Consider the following 19,739-nt stretch of genomic DNA (forward strand, 5'->3'; position numbering starts at 1 on the left):
TCGCGTGGAAACTCGCGAAAGCAAAGTGATGAAATGAGTGCCGTTGCGACACTCATAGCTTCTATTACAGCCCGGCTCGAAAAGCTCGAGACTTCTAAGGTCCCTGAGAGAGAAATTGAAATTCCTGTTCATAACTCAGATGAGACCGCGGAATTGAGAGAAATAGTCCGAGCTCTTTTGGTTCAAGTCACGAAAATAGAAGAAGCTGGGATTGAATCTGCAAAGAATTTTGTGAAGCAGTTAGAGAATTTAGAGGCTAACCAAGTCGCCAATTCTTCAAGCAAATGTGAGGGGCCAATTGAAACCATTAATGCCATTAATCTCCGAAGTGGCCTCTCTTATGATGGTCCCGATAAGCCAAGAGAAGAATCAGGAAATGATGAAGAGACAAATTTAAATTCTGGTGCGAAAACGAGCTTTACTGCCAGTACTAGTGGTCGATCGACCAACAACAGCAGTCGATCGACCAGGATTTTAGACGAAAAAGTTTCTGACCAGAAACTAATTGAACCCAGGGCATGTGGTCGATCGACCAACAATGTCAGTCGATCGACCGAAGTTCCTGACGAAGGAGTTTCTGACCAGAAACTATTCATGCCCAGTGTGATTGGTCGATCGACCGAGACCAATGGTCGATCGACTGGGTCTCCAGTACAGGACGCAAATCCATCAATTAATTTGCATGATTCTATACTCATTGATGATTTGACTGAGGTTTTAAATTTATGGAAGCCGAAGGTTACTGATGTTACGGCCAGTGTTGCAGTCCCGTATCCAGAGCGTTTAAAGAATACTAAGCTGAGCGCAAGTTTGGTAAGCTTTTGGAGATGGTCAAGAATCTTGAGGTAACCATTCCTTTCACTGATCTAATTACCCAGGTACCCTCTTATGCTAAATTTATGAAAGACATTTTGAATCGTAAGAGAAATTTTCATGATGATGGTAATGTTGCTTTTGTGGAAGAATGCAATGCTCTTTCGCAAATTAATATACCACCTAAATTAAAGGACCCGGGTAGCTTTTCAATTCCCTGCACTATAGGTAACCACGAAATTGGAAAGGCCCTTTGTGATTTAGGGGCCAGTGTCAGTATCATGCCATATTCCATTTGCGAAAGGCTAAATATTGGTAGACTTAAGGTGACCGATATTACCCTACAGATGGCAAATAGATCGACTCAAAGACCTGAAGGAGTCTTAGACGATGTACCCGTTCGAGTGGGTAAGTTTTTTATTCCTGTCGATTTCGTTGTTTTGGACATTGCAGAGGACAGTCAGATACCTATTATTTTAGGTAGACCATTTTTACATACAGCTGGGGCTGTAATAGATGTCAAACGCGGAATCATTACCTTAGAGGTAGGAGATGACACCATTGAGTTAAGTCTTGCTCGCAAGGGGACTGAACATGCTGATGATGATACGTGTTATTCCATTGACATTGTTGACAGGGCTGTTAATTATAATTAGAGGGAATCCTTAGCTAAGGATCCCTTAGCTGATCTAACCCGTTTAGATGAGTGTGCAGGTAGTACAGCGGGGAATGCTGAGGAGCCAGATGTTTTGGTAGCTTCAATGGAGAGCTACGAGCTCACAAAGGAAGAAGATGAGATGCTCATAAGCCTGGCCAATTAAAATTTGGTAAACACTTGCTATACCATTGAAGCTGATTCTGCCTATGCTGTAGAGGTAAAGGTGCCAGAGCGTAAGCCACATCCTCCTAATCTTAAGTATGTTTTTCTAGATGATACGGAGCAGTACCCAACTATTGTTAGTGCTAAGCTTAATGATGACCAACTTTCTGCTTTGATGTGTGTGCTTAAGAAAAACAGGAAGGCTTTAGGTTACTCTTTGGATGATATTAAGGGCATCAGCCCTGATATTTGTATGCACAGGATAAAGCTGGAGGAAGGCCACAAGCATTACAGACAGGGTCAACGCAAGTTGAACCCGAAGATGCAGGAAGTTGTTATGGCCGATGTAACACCCCGTAAATTTGGACCGTTATTATATTTTAAAAGTAATATTTTAAATTAACTTTAATTTAATATTAATTTATTTGAAATAATAATAATTCGATAAAATATAATTTTATTTTATTTTGAAGTAATATAATTATTTTTGATAGTTTGGAAATGTTTAAAACTAATTTAAACTATATTTGAACCTTTTCTATAATAAAAGGTTATTTCGATGTAAAATCGCTAATAATTTCGTTTCGGGCCAATTTCTTATTATTTCTGTTAACTAGCTGAGTTTATTTTATTTTCATTCGTTAAAATTTATTTATTATTGATTTTGTTTTATTCTTGAAAATTGTACTAAAACCGGTTTAATTTAACTCGAGACGATTTTAGGAACTAGCGAAATTACTTAACGATGAAGAAACGCACATATAATTAATAGCTAGCAAGCTAGCTGCTGTCTCATTATGATTCTTCATCACGTCTTGATCTTTGTTCTGTGTTCTTCCGAAGATCAAAAAAAAAAAAAAAAAAAAAATCAAATAAACTTACAATCGTAATTTCATCATAACTTCTTCGTTTCTAGTCCAATTTTCGCAAAATTTATATTTTCGGAATCCTTTCTTCAAGATCTACATCCTAGTATGTTTTAATTTCAGTTTTCATTATGTCGATTTAAGATGATTTTGGGCATAATTTCGGTTTTAATAATTATTGTGTTTTTGTTGTTTTTAATAGGTGAAGATTATGAGGATGATATAGGGGACTCATATATAGTAGAGGATGATGGGTAGCTACTGTTTTTAGGGTTTTCTCAAGGGTTATTTTGCCTTTCTCTAGCTTAAGGTAACTATTCCGAGTTACTCGGCGATATATGTCACATTTTTTTGTGTGTTGGATGTTTATGTGGTTGTTAATGTGTTAAATTTATTTTATAGGAATATATTTGTTAAAGTATGATTATTAGGAGGTATAATTCATAGGTTGGTAGTGTTGAATTGAATTGTTAATGGTTGTGTGTCGTTGGAATGGTTTTGTAACATTGTTGAGACGGGTTTTGGATGGAGAAGGAAGGAGACCGTAGGGCTGCCCAAAACAGCCCAAAACAGCCTCAAATCAGGCCGTGAGCAGGCCCCACAGGCCGTGTGTGTGCCGTGTGTGGTTTGTGTATGTGGTGTGGGTGTGACCGTGTGTGTGTAGCCGTGTGTGTGGCCGGGTTTGGCCGTTGTTCGGATTGTATGTTTGAGCTTTTGTTTGATGTTTTGTAGTTGTCATTTGTACATTTGAACAATGCTTACATTTTGGCGTATTAGTAATTTTTATTAGTAGGAGAAATTGTTGGAAATGGGTTAGTTTATAAGTTAGAATAATTTTCCCTTATGTTGATAATTTTCACATGATTTGTATTATGTTGAATTATGTGATTTGAGTCAAAATGAACCAAGACTCTGAGCTGGGCCAATATGACCGAATGAGTTTGGTCAAATTAGGTTTAAACCGGTCAGCCCTGATTTGACCAATGACCCGTCGCGGGACTTGGGTCGGGGATTTGTCTTTGCGGTAAGTTTAGATAACAGTGGATGACTTTGGTTGTAATTGGATGCTATATATTAATGCCTTGATATTTATAATTCATATTTTGGAAACTTGGTACCTTGGCCATATTGGATTGTATTATTGGAATATCATTGGATTATATTCTTGTGTAGCCTTCCATATGCTAGCTTGTGATCATTTATATTTACAAGTTTGGACTTTTTGCCCTTTTTATTGTTAAGTTGGCTAAAGTATTCACTTGGGACGAGGTCTTAAGTGAGTATTTTCAGTTATTGTCATAGATAGGTCATTATAGTCTTTGACGAGTGTATGTTCACGGCTTAATAGCCTTTGTGTTCCTGGCTTGGTGGGTTTATATCCAAGCTGGGGCATGACCTTTCTGCCTATTTTGTGAGTAGATGGTCAGCTTAAGTACTAGCCAACCCTTTGGTGGACTCCTTAGGGTACTCATGTGGTTTTATCATGAGTCTTGGGTGCGGTGGTTTTATCCGCATTTCTCTAGGTCTGCGCAGTCAAGGATTAGGGTTGAGTCGTATCTTGGCCATGTTTTAAATGTAACCTCTGAGCCAAAATACTAGCTTCCCTACCTCGTGGTATAGACTCGAGTTACAAAGTGACTATTGACTGTACTAGGAACTTATGCATGTCTCTAGATATATTGCCTTTTCTTGTTTGATGATTCTATGAATCATAGAAGGTGAGATGCAAGCCGGCTATGGTTGATAGAGTTTGGATTCCCGGGTCTTATTTGACTCACATGATAGTGTAGCTTGAGTTGGTCTAGTATTCACATGCTAGGACTATATGTTGTTTATATTGAATGTTTTTCATGAAAAGCTTGATTGTTTAGCCTTTATATGGGCTATGTATTATATTTGCTCATATTTATATGCTTTCATGTTATATTAACTTGACATTTCGTGGCTGGGAGGACTCAGAGTTACTCCCCACTGACTGTGGCTTTCGTGTTTGTATAAAATGCGATTGACAGGTAGGTGATGCTTATATGGGGTACACGGACGAGCTAGCGAGCAAAGAAACCTTGGAACCTAGATTGGTTCCCATTTTGTGTGACACGTATGTCACACATTTTAGGGACACATGTCTCCCTCTGTACATTTGGTTTGTATCATTTTGTATTCCGCTATTTTTAGCGGTGGTTATGTAAATAAGTTTGTTTAAACCTTGCATGTTTTGACACCTTCCAATTGGATATCTTTATAACAGGTTCAGGTTTTAAAAATTACAGGTTTTTACTATAATGAACCTATTACAAACATATCCATGCAGTTTTTATTTAGAAATTACGTGTTTATTTTTTTCGCGATTTTTGAGGGTGTCACAGTTGGTATCAGAGCATATTTGCTCCCGACGCACGTTTGTGCACCGTACTATAAATAATTTGACCTTAAAATAATAAACTTGAGAGACGGGTAGGATGGGTAGATTTAGGATCTTATGTTGTAGTCTCTTTGTGATTGCTATTTGTTAAGTAAGCCTTTATTAAATAAGCCAATGTCTTCTTTTGCAAGATGGCTCCTCCAAGAAAAGCTGTAGATAATGCAATCCTACAAGCTCTCACTCAGATTCTTCAGAATCAACAAAATCAGCCTGTTCCTGCTCCTCTTCCTTCCCCGCCTCCAGAAGGTGCCCCTGGCACTTATACTTGGGTGGCAAATCAATTAACTCGAAACAATACTAAGACGTATGGTGGTGAAGTAGATCCAGTGGCACTCACTGGATGGTTCCGTGAATTGGAGAAGAGTTTTGCCTTGTATGAAGTTCGTGAAGGAGACAAGGTGAAATTGGCTTCTCATTTTCTTGTGAAAGAAGCGGATAGATGGTGGTCTATGACTGGTCCTACTTCTATTCTTGAGCCTGGCTTTGGTTGGGATCTCTTTAAGGATCTAGTTGAAACTAGATTCTATCCAAAAGAGCTGAAACAACAAAGACTTAAAGAGTTCATGGAATTGAAGCAGGGAAATCTTTCTGTTCAAGCCTTTACCTACAAATTCAATGAACTTTCTCACTATGCCACAAGACTTGTCAAAAATGAAGACGAAAAAGCTTTCTTTTATCTTGAAAAGCTTACTCCAAAGCTTAAGAGTATGATTCGTAGAGATTCTACATCCTTTGTCTCGATCTATGATGATGCCTTATGGGCTGAGAGTACTTTACGGGCTATCGATGAAGAGGCTCGTACTACTAGTACTACTAGTACTTCTCTTGGCAAGAGGCCATTCTATCCTACTTCTAGGCCTTACGTTGTTCCTTCTAGGCCTTATGTTTCTCCTTCTACCCCTTCTTATTCAAACAAGAGAAGGTTTGTTCCGAGTGGTCAAGCAAATCAAGGTGCTCGTAATCTATCTCCTAGCAACAACAAAAATCTTAAGAGTCGTGTATGCTACCAATGTAATAAGCCAGCACATCCCGGAGTCGGTTGCTTTGATAGGGATAGGCCTATTATATGTTTCTTCTGCAACAAGCTTGGACATAAGGCTAATGTATGTCCTGCGAAGAAGACTGTTGTTGCTACTACACCTGCTATTCATGAGAGACCGAGAGGTCGTATTTTCTTGATGAGCCGTGCTGAGGCTGAGGCACACCCAGATATAGTCACTGGTACGTTCTTAATATTTGAAGTTCCTTGTTTAGTTTTATTCGATACCGGTGCTTCTTTGTCATTTATATCGATGAAACTCTCCGACAAATTACCTCTTGAATCTTCACTTGGTGAAAGCACTGATATATCCTTACCTTCCGGTGACATTTTTTCTTGTTCTAATATCTATTCCAATGTTCCTATATCAATATCGGGATCTATTTTTCCGGCTAATCTCTTTCGATTCCCACTTGAAGAATTTGATGTTATTCTGGGCATGGATTGGTTATTTACTTATCATGCTCGATTCGAATGCCGAGATCAAAAGATTATTCTTAAAAGTCCTTTGGGTACTCGCGTATCTTATCAAGGAGTTAGAAAGCAAGCTAGTGTGAAATTAATCTCAGCCATGAAAATGGTGAATGCTTTGAAGAAGGGTCATCAAGCATTTCTATGCATAGTGAATACTTCTGATTCTTCTCTTCCTCCTTTGAAGGATGTTCCTGTTGTTTGTGAATATCCAGATGTTTTTCCAGATGAATTACCTGGAATTCCTCCTGAAAGAGATGTTGAATTTTCCATTGATCTAGTTCCTGGAACTGGACCAATTGCTAAAGCTCCTTATCGTATGGCTCCTTCCGAATTGAAAGAGTTGAGAATCCAACTTGATAACTTGATTGAGAAAGGCTTTATTAGGCCTAGTGCTTCTCCTTGGGGTTCTCCCGTTCTCTTTGTAAAGAAAAAGGATGGATCTATGCGACTCAGATCGATTATCGTGAACTTAATCGTGTGACGATCAAGAACAAATATCCTCTTCCACGAATTGATGATCTCTTTGACCAATTACGTGGTGCTTCTACTTTTTCCAAGATTGATCTTAGATCGGGTTATCATCAAATTCCAGTTCGTGAATCCGATATTCCTAAAACTGCCTTTAGCACGAGATATGGACATTTTGAATTTAAAGTAATGCCTTTCGGATTGACTAATGCTCCTGCTATCTTCATGGATCAAATGAATCATACCTTTTGTGAGTACCTCGATAAATGTGTTGTGGTATTCATTGATGATATTTTAATTTTCTCAAAGAATGATAAAGATCATGCCAAAGACCTTCGTATCATCTTAGACATTCTACGTCGTCAAAAGTGGTTTGCTAAGTTCTCTAAATGTGAATTTTGGTTACATCAAGTAGCTTTTCTTGGACATGTCATATCCAAAGATGGTATTATGGTAGATCCTGCCAAAATTGAAGCCGTTGTTGATTGGAAGAGTCCGAAAAATGTGTCCGAGATTCAAGTTTCCTTGGTTTGGCGGGTTATTACCGTCGATTTGTGAAAGATTTTTCTAAGATAGCTAGACCGATGACTCAATTGTTGAAGAAAGAGTCTAAGTTTGTGTGGACCGATGAATGTGAGAATGCTTTCTTGGAATTGAAGACTAGGTTGACTACTGCTCCGGTGTTGACCTTACCTGAGGATGGTGTGGACTATGATGTTTATTCTGATGCTTCAAAATATGGTTTAGGTTGTGTCTTAATGCAAAATCGAAAGGTTATTGCTTATGCCTCTCGACAATTGAGAGTTCACGAGGTGAATTATCCGACTCATGATCTTGAGTTAGCTGCGGTGGTGCATGCCTTGAAGACATGGAGACATTACCTTATTGGAGTTCATTGCCGAATTTATACCGACCATAAAAGTTTGAAGTGTATCTTTACCTAGAAAGAGTTGAATATGAGGCAAAGAAGATGGCTAGAGTTAGTGAATGATTATGATCTTTGAGTTGATTTATCATGAAGGAAAAGCAAATGTGGTGGCCGATGCTTTGAGTAGGAAGACTTGTCACTCTTTGAACACTATCCATGAATTACCTCATGAATTTATCGTAGAATTTCAAAAGTTAGGGATAAGCCTTGTTGAGAAGGGTTTTGATCATCTTAGTGCTTTGAGTGCAGAACCTGATTTTTACCGTGAGATCCGTACTTGCCTACCTGAAGATGCTACTTTCAAGTCCATTCAAGCAAAAATCCAACTTGGGCAAGCTAAGGATTGTGTGGTGGATAATGATGGATACCTTCGTTACCATGGTAGGATGTATGTTCCGAATGTAGCTGAGTTAAGAAAGAGGATCCTTGATGAGGCTCATCTTTCTCCTTATTCTATTCATCCTGGTGGTGACAAGATGTATAAAGACTTGAGATTACAGTTTTGGTGGCCTAGAATGAAGATTGATGTCCTAGATTATGTTAGCAAATGTCTTACCCCGAGAAAGTGAAAATTGAGCATCGAAGCCGGAGGTTTGCTACAACCTTTGGATGTTCCTCTTTGGAAATAGGAGTCCATTGCCATGGACTTTGTGATGGCTTTACCTAGGACTGCTGGTGGAAAGGATGTTGTATGGGTGGTTGTAGATCGACTGACCAAATGTGCTAGATTTATACCTATCAAGGAGACATGGAATTTAAATGTTTTAGCTGGTGCCTACGTGAAAGAGATAGTACGCTACCATGGAGTTCCTAAAGATATAGTTTCAGACCGAGACCCTAGATTCTGTTCTCGTTTCTGGACTGCTTTACAAGAAGCCATGGGTAGTAAGCTACTAATGAGTACCGCTTTTCATGCCGCTAGACTGAAAGAACTATCCAGACATTAGAGGATCTTCTCCGAGCTTGTGCCTTAGATTTCCATACTTCTTGGGAGAAATGTTTACCTCTTGTTGAATTCTCCTACAACAATAGCTATCAAGCCTCTATTAAAATGTCACCTTATGAAGCTTTGTATGGTAGGAAATGTCGTACTCCCGTTTGTTGGGATCAAGTCCAAAATGCTCATGTGTTAGGACCCGATTTGGTGACTGAGACCGTCAATCAGGTTCAGATCATTAGAGAGCGCATGAAAGCCGCTCAAGATCGACAGAAATCTTATGCTGATGTCCGTCGTCGACCACTTTCCTTTGAGGTTGATGATCGAGTGTTCCTTAATGTATCACCTATGAAAGGGGTGAAGCGGTTTGGTGTAAAAGGGAAGCTAAGTCCCAAATACATTGGACCTTTCCGTGTGATTGAAAAGATTGGTCCCGTTGCTTACCGTTTGGAGTTGCCTCCGAATTTGAGCAAGGTTCATAATGTCTTTCGTGTATCTCAGTTGAGGAAGTACATTAGTGATCCGAGCCATGTCATTCAAGAGGAAATTCCAGATTTAGAGCCTAGCTTGACTTTGGAAGAAAGGCCAATCCGGATCCTTGAAACAGCAAACAAGCAACTCAGGAGCAAAATTGTGCCCCTAGTTCGTGTTCTTTGGCGTTGTGGAAATGTCGAAGAAGAAACTTGGGAACCTGAAGCTTCTATGTTAGCTAAATATCCCGAACTTTTCTCGTGACGTTATTCCTTTTTCTTACATATTCTCCGCGTTAATAGTCTTTGCTTAGTGTTTAGAAACCGTAATTAGGGTTTAGCTATAGCTAATGGAGTTATTACCCTTATTATAAAAAAAAAATTTGAACTAAAGGTTTTGAAAATATTTTAATGTTTTTCACTGGTTTTAACGTCAATTAGTGTTAAAGCTTGTTATTGGAGACGTCTGATAATTAGTTTTATCATTTGTTGGTGTAAAAATGTATTTTTATGTCTTTGAATTGGAATATTGATGTTCTTGAGTGATCGCCAAGAGTATCTCCGTTCCATTGAAAGGACACTTATATTTTCATACGTTCATATCTTGAAAATTTTGTTTAATTGTTTTAAAAAGATGGACTTATATATATACAATGATTCTTTATTTTAAGTTTCGGGGACGAAACTTTTTAAAAGGAGGGATGATTGTAACACCCCGTAAATTTGGGCCGTTATTATATTTTAAAAGTAATATTTTAAATCAACTTTAATTTAATATTAATTTATTTGAAATAATAATAATTCGATAAAATATAATTTTATTTTATTTTGAAGTAATATAATTATTTTTGATAGTTTGGAAATGTTTAAAAGTAATTTAAACTATATTTGAACCTTTTCTTTAATAAAAGGTTATTTTGATGTAAAATCGCTAATAATTTCGTTTCGGGCCAATTTCTTATTATTTCTGTTAACTAGCTGAGTTTATTTTATTTTCATTCGTTAAAATTTATTTATTATTGATTTTGTTTTATTCTTGAAAATTGTACTAAAACCGGTTTAATTTAACTCGAGACGATTTTAGGAACTAGCGAAATTACTTAACGATGAAGAAACGTACGTATAATTAATAGCTAGCAAGCTAGCTGCTGTCTCATTATGATTCTTCATCACATCTTGATATTTGTTCTGTGTTCTTCCGAAGATCAAAAAAAAAAACAAAAAAAAACAAATCAAATAAACTTACAATCGTAATTTCATCATAACTTCTTCGTTTCTAGTCCGATTTTCGCAAAATTTATATTTTCAGAATCCTCTCTTCAAGATTTACATCCTAGTATGTTTTAATTTCAGTTTTCATTATGTCGATTTAAGATGATTTTGGGCATAATTTCGGTTTTAATAATTATTGTGTTTTTGTTGTTTTTAATAGGTGAAGATTATGAGGATGATATAGGGGACTCCTATATAGTAGAGGATGATGGGTACCTACTGTTTTTAGGGTTTTCTCAAGGGTTATTTTGCCTTTTTCTAGCTTAAGGTAACTATTCCGAGTTACTCGGCGATATATGTCACATTTTTTTGTGTGTTGGATGTTTATGTGGTTGTTAATATGTTAAATTTATTTTAGAGGAATATATTTGTTAAAGTATGATTATTAGGAGGTATAATTCATAGGTTGGTAGTGTTGAATTGAATTGTTAATGGTTGTGTGTCGTTGGAATGGTTTTGTAACATTGTTGAGACGGGTTTTGGATGGAGAAGGAAGGAGACCGTAGGACTGCCCAAAACAGCCCCAAATCAGGCCGTGAGCAGGCCCCACAGGCCGTGAGCAGGCCCCACAGGCCGTGTGTGTGCCGTGTGTGGTTTGTATATGTGGTGTGGGTGTGACCGTGTGTGTGTAGCCGTGTGTGTGGCCGGGTTTGGCCGTTGTTCGGATTGTATGTTTGAGCTTTTGTTTGATGTTTTGTAGTTGTCATTTGTACATTTGAACAATGCTTACATTTTGGCGTATTAGTAATTTTTATTAGTAGGAGAAATTGTTGGAAATGGGTTAGTTTATAAGTTAGAATAATTTTCCCTTATGTTGATAATTTTCACATGATTTGTATTATGTTGAATTATGTGATTTGAGTCAAAATGAACCAAGACTCGAAATGGGCCAATATGACCGAATGAGTTTGGTCAAATTAGGTTTAAACCGGTCAGCCCTGATTTGACCAATGACCCGTCGCGGGGCTTGGGTCGGGGATTTGTCTTTGCGGTAAGTTTAGATAACAGTGGATGACTTTGGTTGTAATTGGATGCTATATATTAATGCCTTGATATTTATAATTCATATTTTGGAAACTTGGTACCTTGGCCATATTGGATTGTATTGTTGGAATGTCATTGGATTATATTCTTGTGTAGCCTTCCATATGCTAGCTTGTGATCATTTATATTTACAAGTTTGGACTTTTTGCCCTTTTTATTGTTAAGTTGGCTAAAGTATTCACTTGGGACGAGGTCTTAAGTGAGTATTTTCAGTTATTGTCATAGATAGGTCATTATAGTTTTTGACGAGTGTATGTTCACGGCTTAATAGCCTTTGTGTTCCTGGCTTGGTGGGTTTATATCCAAGTTGGGGCATGACCTTTCTACCTATTTTGTGAGTAGATGGTCAGCTTAAGTACTAGCCAACCCTTTGGTGGACTCCTTAGGGTACTCATGTGGTTTTATCATGAGTCTTGGGTGCGGTGGTTTTATCCGCATTTCTCTAGGTCTGCATGAGTCTAGGATTAGGGTTGAGCCGTGTTTTGGCCATGTTTTAAATGTAACCTCTGAGCCAAAATACTAGCTTCCCTACCTCGTGGTATAGACTCGAGTTACAAAGTGACTATTGACTGTACTAGGAACTTATGCCTGTCTCTAGATATATTGCCCTTTCTTGTTTGATGATTCTATGAATCATAGAAGGTGAGATGCAAGCCGGCTATGGTTGATAGAGTTTGGATTCCCGGGTGTTATTTGACTCACATGATAGTGTAGCTTGAGTTGGTCTAGTATTCACATGCTAGGACTATATGTTGTTTATATTGAATGTTTTTTCATGAAAAGCTTGATTGTTTAGCCATTATATGGGCTATGTATTATATTTGCTCATATTTATATGCTTTCATGTTATATTAACTTGACATTTCGTGGCTGGGAGGACTCGGAGTTACTCCCCACTGACTGTGGCTTTCGTGTTTGTATAAAATGCGATTGACGGGTAGGTGATGCTTATATGGGGTACACGGACGAGCTAGCGAGCAAAGAAACCTTGGAACCTAGATTGGTTCCCATTTTGTGTGACACGTATGTCACACTTTTTAGGGACACATGTCTCCCTCTGTACATTTGGTTTGTATCATTTTGTATTCCGCTATTTTTAGCGGTGGTTATGTAAATAAGTTTGTTTAAACCTTGCATGTTTTGACACCTTCCAATTGGATATCTTTATAACAGGTTCAGGTTTTAAAAATTACAGGTTTTTACTATAATGAACCTATTACAAACATATCCATGCAGTTTTTATTTAGAAATTACGTGTTTATTTTTTTCGCGATTTTTGAGGGTGTCACAGCCGAGGTGATGAAACTAATCGATGCAGGTATTATTTATACAGTTGGCAACTCCAAGTGGGTTAGCCCAGTTCAGGTAGTTCCGAAGAAAGGAGGGACTACCGTGGTTAAAAATGAGAAAAATGAATTAATACCAACACGAGTTGTGACAGGGTGGCGGATGTGCATTGATTATAGACAGTTGAATGCCGCCACCAAGAAAGACCATTTCCCCCTCCCTTTTGTTGACCAAATGACTGAAAGACTTGCTTCTAACAAATTTTTCTGTTTTCTAGATGGATATTCAGGGTTCTTTCAAATCCCTATTCATCCGGATGTTTAGAGTAAGACCACTTTTACCTGTCTACAGGGTGTTTTTGCGTACCGCAGGATGCCTTTCGGATTGTGTAACGCCCCAGCTATCTTTTAGAGGTGCATGATGGGGATTTTTTCTGATTGTATAGAGAACATTATGGAAGTATTTATGGATGATTTCTCAGTTTATAATAATGTCTTTTATCGTTGTTTAGCTAATCTTGATAAAGTCATGCAACGTTGTATTGATGTTAATCTTTTTTTAAACTGGGAAAAATGTCAGTTCATGGTCAATGAGGGAGTTGTGTTAGGGCATCTGATTTCTGATAAGGGTATACATGTTGATAAGGCAAAAGTGCATGTGATTGAGCAATTGCCTCCTTCCATGAATGTTAAAAGAGTGAGGAGTTTTCTTGGTCACGCTGGTTTCTACCGGCGTTTCATTAAGGATTTTTCAAAAATTGCTAAACCACTTACACAATTGCTCTTTAAGGATGTTGTCTATGAGTTTACTGATGAGTGCCTTTTAGCTTTTAACAGGTTGAAGGAGGCTCTAGTTTCTGCGCCAATCATTCAACCGCCTGATTGGGACCTCCCATTTGAGATTATGTGTGACACCAGCGATTATGCGATTGGTGCAGCTTTGGGACAGCGGAAGAATAAAGTTTTGAATGCCATATATTATGCGAGCCGAACTCTTGATGAGGCTCAAGTCAATTATTACACCACTGAGACGGAGTTTCTAGCTATAGTTTTTGCCTTAGATAAATTTCGGTCTTATTTGTTAGCTTCTAAGGTTGTTGTTTATACTGACCATGCAGCGCTGAAGACTCTCTTTCTTAAGATAGATGCGAAGCCGAAGCTTTTGAGGTGGATACTCCTTTTGCAGGAGTTTGATTTGGAGATCAGAGATAAGAAAGGTGCAGAGAATGTGGTGGCTGACCATCTATCTCGTCTGTAGCTGACAGAAAGGGAGGATTCGTTACCCATTAATGATTCTTTTCCTGATGAGAGTCTATTAGCTATTACTAATTCGGGGTCTTATCCACCTCCGTGGTTTGCTGATTATGCTAATTTTGTTGTGACAGGTAAGATACCACCCGAGCTTTCATGGCAGCAGAAGAAGCGGTTCGCTTATGATACTAGACAATACTTTTGGGATGATCCTTATGTTTTCAAGGAATGCGCAGACGGTCTTATCCGGAGATGTGTGCCTCAATGGGAGGTGAAGGATATCCTAGAATCTTGCCACCCTTCTGCCTATGGTGGTCACCATGGTCCGTCCCGGACTGTGGCTAAGGTACTCCAATCTGGTTTCTATTGGCCAACTTTGCATGCAGATAGTCGCAATTTTGTTGCTGAGTGCGATGCTTGTCAAAGATCGGGGAATATTTCCAAGAGACATGAGTTGCCATAGGTAGGCATTCTAGAGGTTGAGATTTTTGATGTCTGGGGCATTGATTATCAAGGACCTTTTCCAAGCAGTCAAGGTAATAAATATATCCTCGTAGCTCTAGATTATGTGTCCAAATGGGTAGAAGCTATCGTTACTCCCCATAGCGATGCAAAAGCCGTGATTAAGCTATTTAAAAAGATTATTTTCCCTCGTTTTGGTGTCCCTAGGGTTGTCATTAGCGATGGTGGAATGCATTTTAAAGAGAAACAACATAGTGCTTTATTGACTAAATTCGGTGTCCAACATCGTAGAGGTTTGGGGTATCATCCCCAAACTAGTGGTCAGGTTGAGATTTCTAACCGAGAATTGAAAGAAGTTTTAGCTAAAGTTGTTTCTAAATCACGGAAAGATTGGAGTCTTAAGTTAGTCGATGTCTTATGGGCTTATAGGACTGCGTTTAAAACGCCAATTGGGATGTCACCATTCCGATTGATTTATGATAAGACATGTCATTTACCTGTTGAGTTGGAGCGTAAATCTTGGTGGGCTATTTGTGATTTGAATTTGGATCCTAACCTCTCTCGTGAGAAACGTATGACACAGTTAAATGAGCTGGAGGAATTTAGGTTGCTGGCCTATGATAATGCTAGGATCTACAAAGAGAAAACGAAGCGCTGGCACAACAAGAGAATCATTAAGCGCGAGTTCCATATTGGTGATAAGGTACTTCTTTTTAATGCTCGTATCCGTTTATTTCCTGGTAAGCTGAAATCCAGGTGAACTGGCCCCTATACGGTCACAGCAGTTACAAAATTCGGATCAGTTGAATTGGAGACCTTATCTGGAGACCGGTTCAAAGTTAATGGCCAATATGTGAAACATTATCACGGTGCAGACAAATTCGTTGGGCAGGTCAAAGTACTATACTTTGACCCAATTTTAGAAGCTGCAAACTGAGGTAAAAAGGTCGTGCGGGACCTCTTAAACCAGCGCTAACCGGGAGGCAACCCGGCTTGTACATTTTTTTTGGTAATTAGGAACTTTACAGTTTTATTTAATTTGATTTGCATTAGGAACTATAGCTTATTTCTTTTTAATTAGCAATTTCTTGGTTTGGAAAATGTGCGCCTTTGAGAATTTTTGCAGGTGATTATTTTATGCAAAGTGCGTAAGGTGATTTACTGAATTTTTGTGAGAGAAAGACGGGAAATTGAAGTGGAAAAATAAATTTTTGACGTATTTGGGATTAATTGCCAGCACAAGCAGTCGATCGACCAAGTCCTTCAGTCGATCGACTGAAGAGAAAAAGGCAGAAGTTGTTTTTGGGGGAAGACCAGTCGATCGTCTGGGTCAGGTGGTCGATCGACCACCGCGCGAAACCAGTGGGCAATTTAATAGGGAAGTTATAATTCTCCTGTCTTTCATTCATTCATATTCATTCAATCAAAAGTCAGAGAAAACCCTAGTTTTTCCCCTTTCGCGATTCTTGCTACTCTACCCCTTAATCTCGAATTTTCTTGCTCAAATTCCCGAGTTCTCATCAAAGGTATGTTTCTAATCCTATTTTTGTCCTTCAAATTCAATTCTCGCTGAATTTCTGAGCCCAAATTTCGAGCAATACCACTTTGTGTCGAAATAATCGATTTGGGGAAAATCGATATAGGGCTATTTTCTTTGCGAATTTATGCTTTAATTGCATTTGCTATCATATTCCCTTGAATTTCGAGCCATTTTAGCAACTAGGAGAAGCTTAATCTCATTTTTCCCAAATTTTTCGAAACCCTAATTTCATGCTTGATATCTGATTTTGTTTGGGTTTGTGAATTCTCATTTTTCAAATTATGGGGAGCCAGTTGTTAATTTTTTAATTTTGTAGGAAGCAATATTGACAAAAGGAAAGCAGGCGATGTTCGGAGGTCAGTCCAGTCAAGGCGCAGCTAAACGGCCACGGGGTCCGCCATTGATGATCGAGGCAACCACGGATAGTTTACCTGACTATCCGCAGGTTACTTTCTCTACCTCTACTCAGCGTGCTAAATTCATTAACATGGTCGAAAAAGTAAAAGTTCAGGCCACTCGTTTTCTTCATAGGCCAACTTTAGAGAAACTAGGTTGTTTTGAGTCTATTGTGTCTCTGCTAAATGGGACAGGAATGTGGGGACTTGTGGACATGGCTGAGTTCACTTACTACACTTTGACCCTCGAGTTTTTCTCGTCTTTTGCTTTTGACCAGGCTTCTTTTGAAGCCAACAGGAGTAGCTCTTGCATTTCTTTTCGGCTATTCAATGTCACCTACTCCCTGGCATTAGCCGACTTTGCTGGTTATTTGGGTTTTTATTTCGAGGGTAACACCTCGGAAACTTCTGATGTGCACAGGGTAATGTGGTCGTGTATCTCTGACTGGAACGGCCCTAAGAGGACGGGCACTTCCGTCCACTTACCCCCTTTTCGTTATTTTTTCCGGCTATTGGGTAATACCATTTTCGGCCGCAAGGAGTCAAATAATGTGAATACCATTGAACTGTCTATCTTGGCGGGCTATCTGAACATTGAAAGTCGGGTAGCCCGTATCTATAACATAGCTTATTTGACCGCTTCTCACTTTCACACTATCAGTGAGGGCGCTTTGGCTAATATTGTTTGTGGTGGGTTGGTGACGCATTTGGCCAACCGTCTGATGCTTGTTTTTCCTCGAGAGGAGGCCCTTCTTGTCCTTTACGCATGTTGCATGGACCTTGACTACGCCAGGTTTGTGAAATGGGTCGATAGTCGGAGTCGGTGGAAGATTGATTCTTTTATTTGCGACCCCATCCCTATCCTTGGCCTCCCTCCTATCTTGCCCCTTACCACTGTTTTGGGGGCAGCTCGCCCGCCCTTGCCTAGCTACAAGCTCCCTATTGGGGCGGGCACCGCTACTTCTAGCACCTCGAGGCGAGCTCGTGCCTCCTTTTCACAGGCCTCCTCCTCCTCTACTCCTGCTCCCACGGGTTTCCCGGCCACTTTTCGTTCCCCCACACCTATGGTTATCCCTGCGGTCATGGACCAAAGGGAGGTTTCACGTGATAATGCTATAAAAGAAGTTTGAACACATGGACACACGGTATGTTAAACTTCTATTGCAATCTACTAGTGTTTACACACTTACGATATACATCACAAGGTTGTAATATGGTATTGACTACCCGAATGTGATTTCGACATTCGTCGTTTGAGTTATTATTAACTCACCTTATACTTTGATACATCCAAACGGGTTGTAGAGACAATTGAACCCCGTTAAAGTGAACACGGATTAGCATTGTATTCGCCCATAGTTACTTACATGAGGTGACGTCTCTAAGTGACTAGAGTATGATGCGATTGATGGCAAGTTCAAATGCCATGAAGTCATGGGAGATGACTAGTCGATCACATAGGCAGACTGTTTGGAACACTTTGTCGGGCCTTATGACCGCTTATAGAGTTCTGGCAAATTTATATAGCCTGGTCGTGGCGAGAGCTACTATAGTATTCTAATGAGTCGATTCTTTTGACTAAAGATTGTTCGCCTAAGATGGCAGAGTTTCAGATTAACTTTGATTTGTGTTACTACGACCTTCGTAAATGGGGTCAAATGGGCATATTTTGGGTTATGATGGCAGTGGCTAGTCGAAGGGAATAAGTGCGATAGAAATTGTCCACCCCTTGTCAGGGTTATAACAATATCTCAGGGCCACTCGAGGAGTAATGAACTGGAAATGCGTGGCCACGCTCGGAAGATATCTATGGTAGATAAATCTGGTCAATCAGTTATTCTCCAGATCGAGGAAACCACTCTCGATATGATCACTTGCAAGTACGACCTGAAAGATACCTTGCATTTAGTGGGAGATAGTAATAGGACAAGAGAATTGCTGACGCACACTTATCGAGGACGAGTGGGATATTGTTGGAATATGTGTCCTGCGACAATAATGCGATCACAACTGTCGATCATGATGATCACATTTTTAAGTATCATTTTAAGAATACATGTGGGAAATAATATTTTACTGTCAACTGGTCCACACATATCGGTAATGATTGGCTGATTAGAGTTTGACATTACTGTCGTGCGACGGTGGTGATCAGTTGATCCCCTTAGGTCATACCTAAAGGGTAACACTCTTAATTGATTATTTAATTGATCGTATGACGATACGGGTTAATTAAATTACTTAAAGTTGACGGACTATTTTGGAAGTAATTTTTACGTATCTCATTATAATTTGATTAAATAAGATACGGTCTAAGTGATCGAATTGTTTTATTACTTAGATGAAATTATTGTTTACGGAAACAATTAAATTTGAATGAATAATTTATTATAAATACAAGATGTTGTGATTTATAATTGGTAAATCATTTTGGTACGAGTAATTATGAATTATTAAGTCGATTTTGTACATGACGTATTTTTATTAATACGTTGATTTTTAATATATTAAAAATGCATAACAATTTTACATGACTTGTGACATGTGACAAATTGACAAAGATGAAATGGAATCCATTTTATCTTAAATGGACCAAAATAGAGGGTGTGTTAGGCTAAATATTGTGTTGATTAATTTTAAGTGGAAAGCATAATCATTGACCTAATTGCTAGCCATGCATACCTAGTTACTCTAGTGAAGAGCACCTTGATCATGCATTGGCCCCTTTACCCTCCCCCTACCCGGTTTTCCTAGTGAAAAGGCCAAAGGGTTTTTCTCTTAATTTACCTAATATACACTACATGCATTCTAGTGTATATTCATTCATTCTAACATCTAAAAATAAAGAGTTTTAGAGAGATTATTACTCCTTCTTCTCCCTTCTCTTAACCGAAAATTAAGAGACCAAATTCAATATTTTTGGGTCAATTTTATTTAGATTAATATTGTTCTAGTATTAATAATATTAATCTTATTAAGGGGTTACTTTGGGTATTCATCTTTGGGAGAGATTCTACCCTTGAATCTTTGTTCATCCATATTAGGAGAGCTCAAGAACAAGTGAGTAGGAGAACTCATTTGTGCCCAATAATCCGAAATTTCTATTGTAAGAATGACGATTTCTTCTTTATCTTTATTCATGTTTGCATTCATAAGATCTAAATTAATTTTATGATTAAATTAAATTGTAACATATAATAATATGTTGTATTATGAGATATACATTTCCTACATCTTCATCGTTTGTCGTGC

The 19,739-nt window shown here is 38.6% G+C and overlaps 1 protein-coding gene across 1 annotated transcript; it reads left to right on the forward strand.

Moving 5' to 3' along the window:
- The first annotated feature begins 5,052 nt into the window (after window positions 1-5,052).
- Window positions 5,053-6,915, forward strand: LOC141627639 (uncharacterized). Its single transcript, XM_074440869.1, has 2 exons — window positions 5,053-6,387; window positions 6,619-6,915. Exons 1-2 carry the CDS (start codon window positions 5,053-5,055, stop codon window positions 6,913-6,915), a joined length of 1,632 nt encoding a protein of 543 aa, XP_074296970.1.
- Window positions 6,916-19,739: the final 12,824 nt, after the last annotated feature.

The sequence above is a fragment of the Silene latifolia genome, chromosome Y (assembly GCF_048544455.1).
Source record: "Silene latifolia isolate original U9 population chromosome Y, ASM4854445v1, whole genome shotgun sequence".
Lineage (NCBI taxonomy): Eukaryota > Viridiplantae > Streptophyta > Magnoliopsida > Caryophyllales > Caryophyllaceae > Silene > Silene latifolia.

Bases quoted from the DNA above. Each gene is read 5' to 3' on its own strand.
- LOC141627639 (XM_074440869.1), top strand. From the start codon at position 5,053: ATGGCTCCTCCAAGAAAAGCTGTAGATAATGCAATCCTACAAGCTCTC. The intron at 6,388-6,618 runs GTTATTCTGGGC...CCTCCTTTGAAG, and splicing joins TCCCACTTGAAGAATTTGAT to GATGTTCCTGTTGTTTGTGA.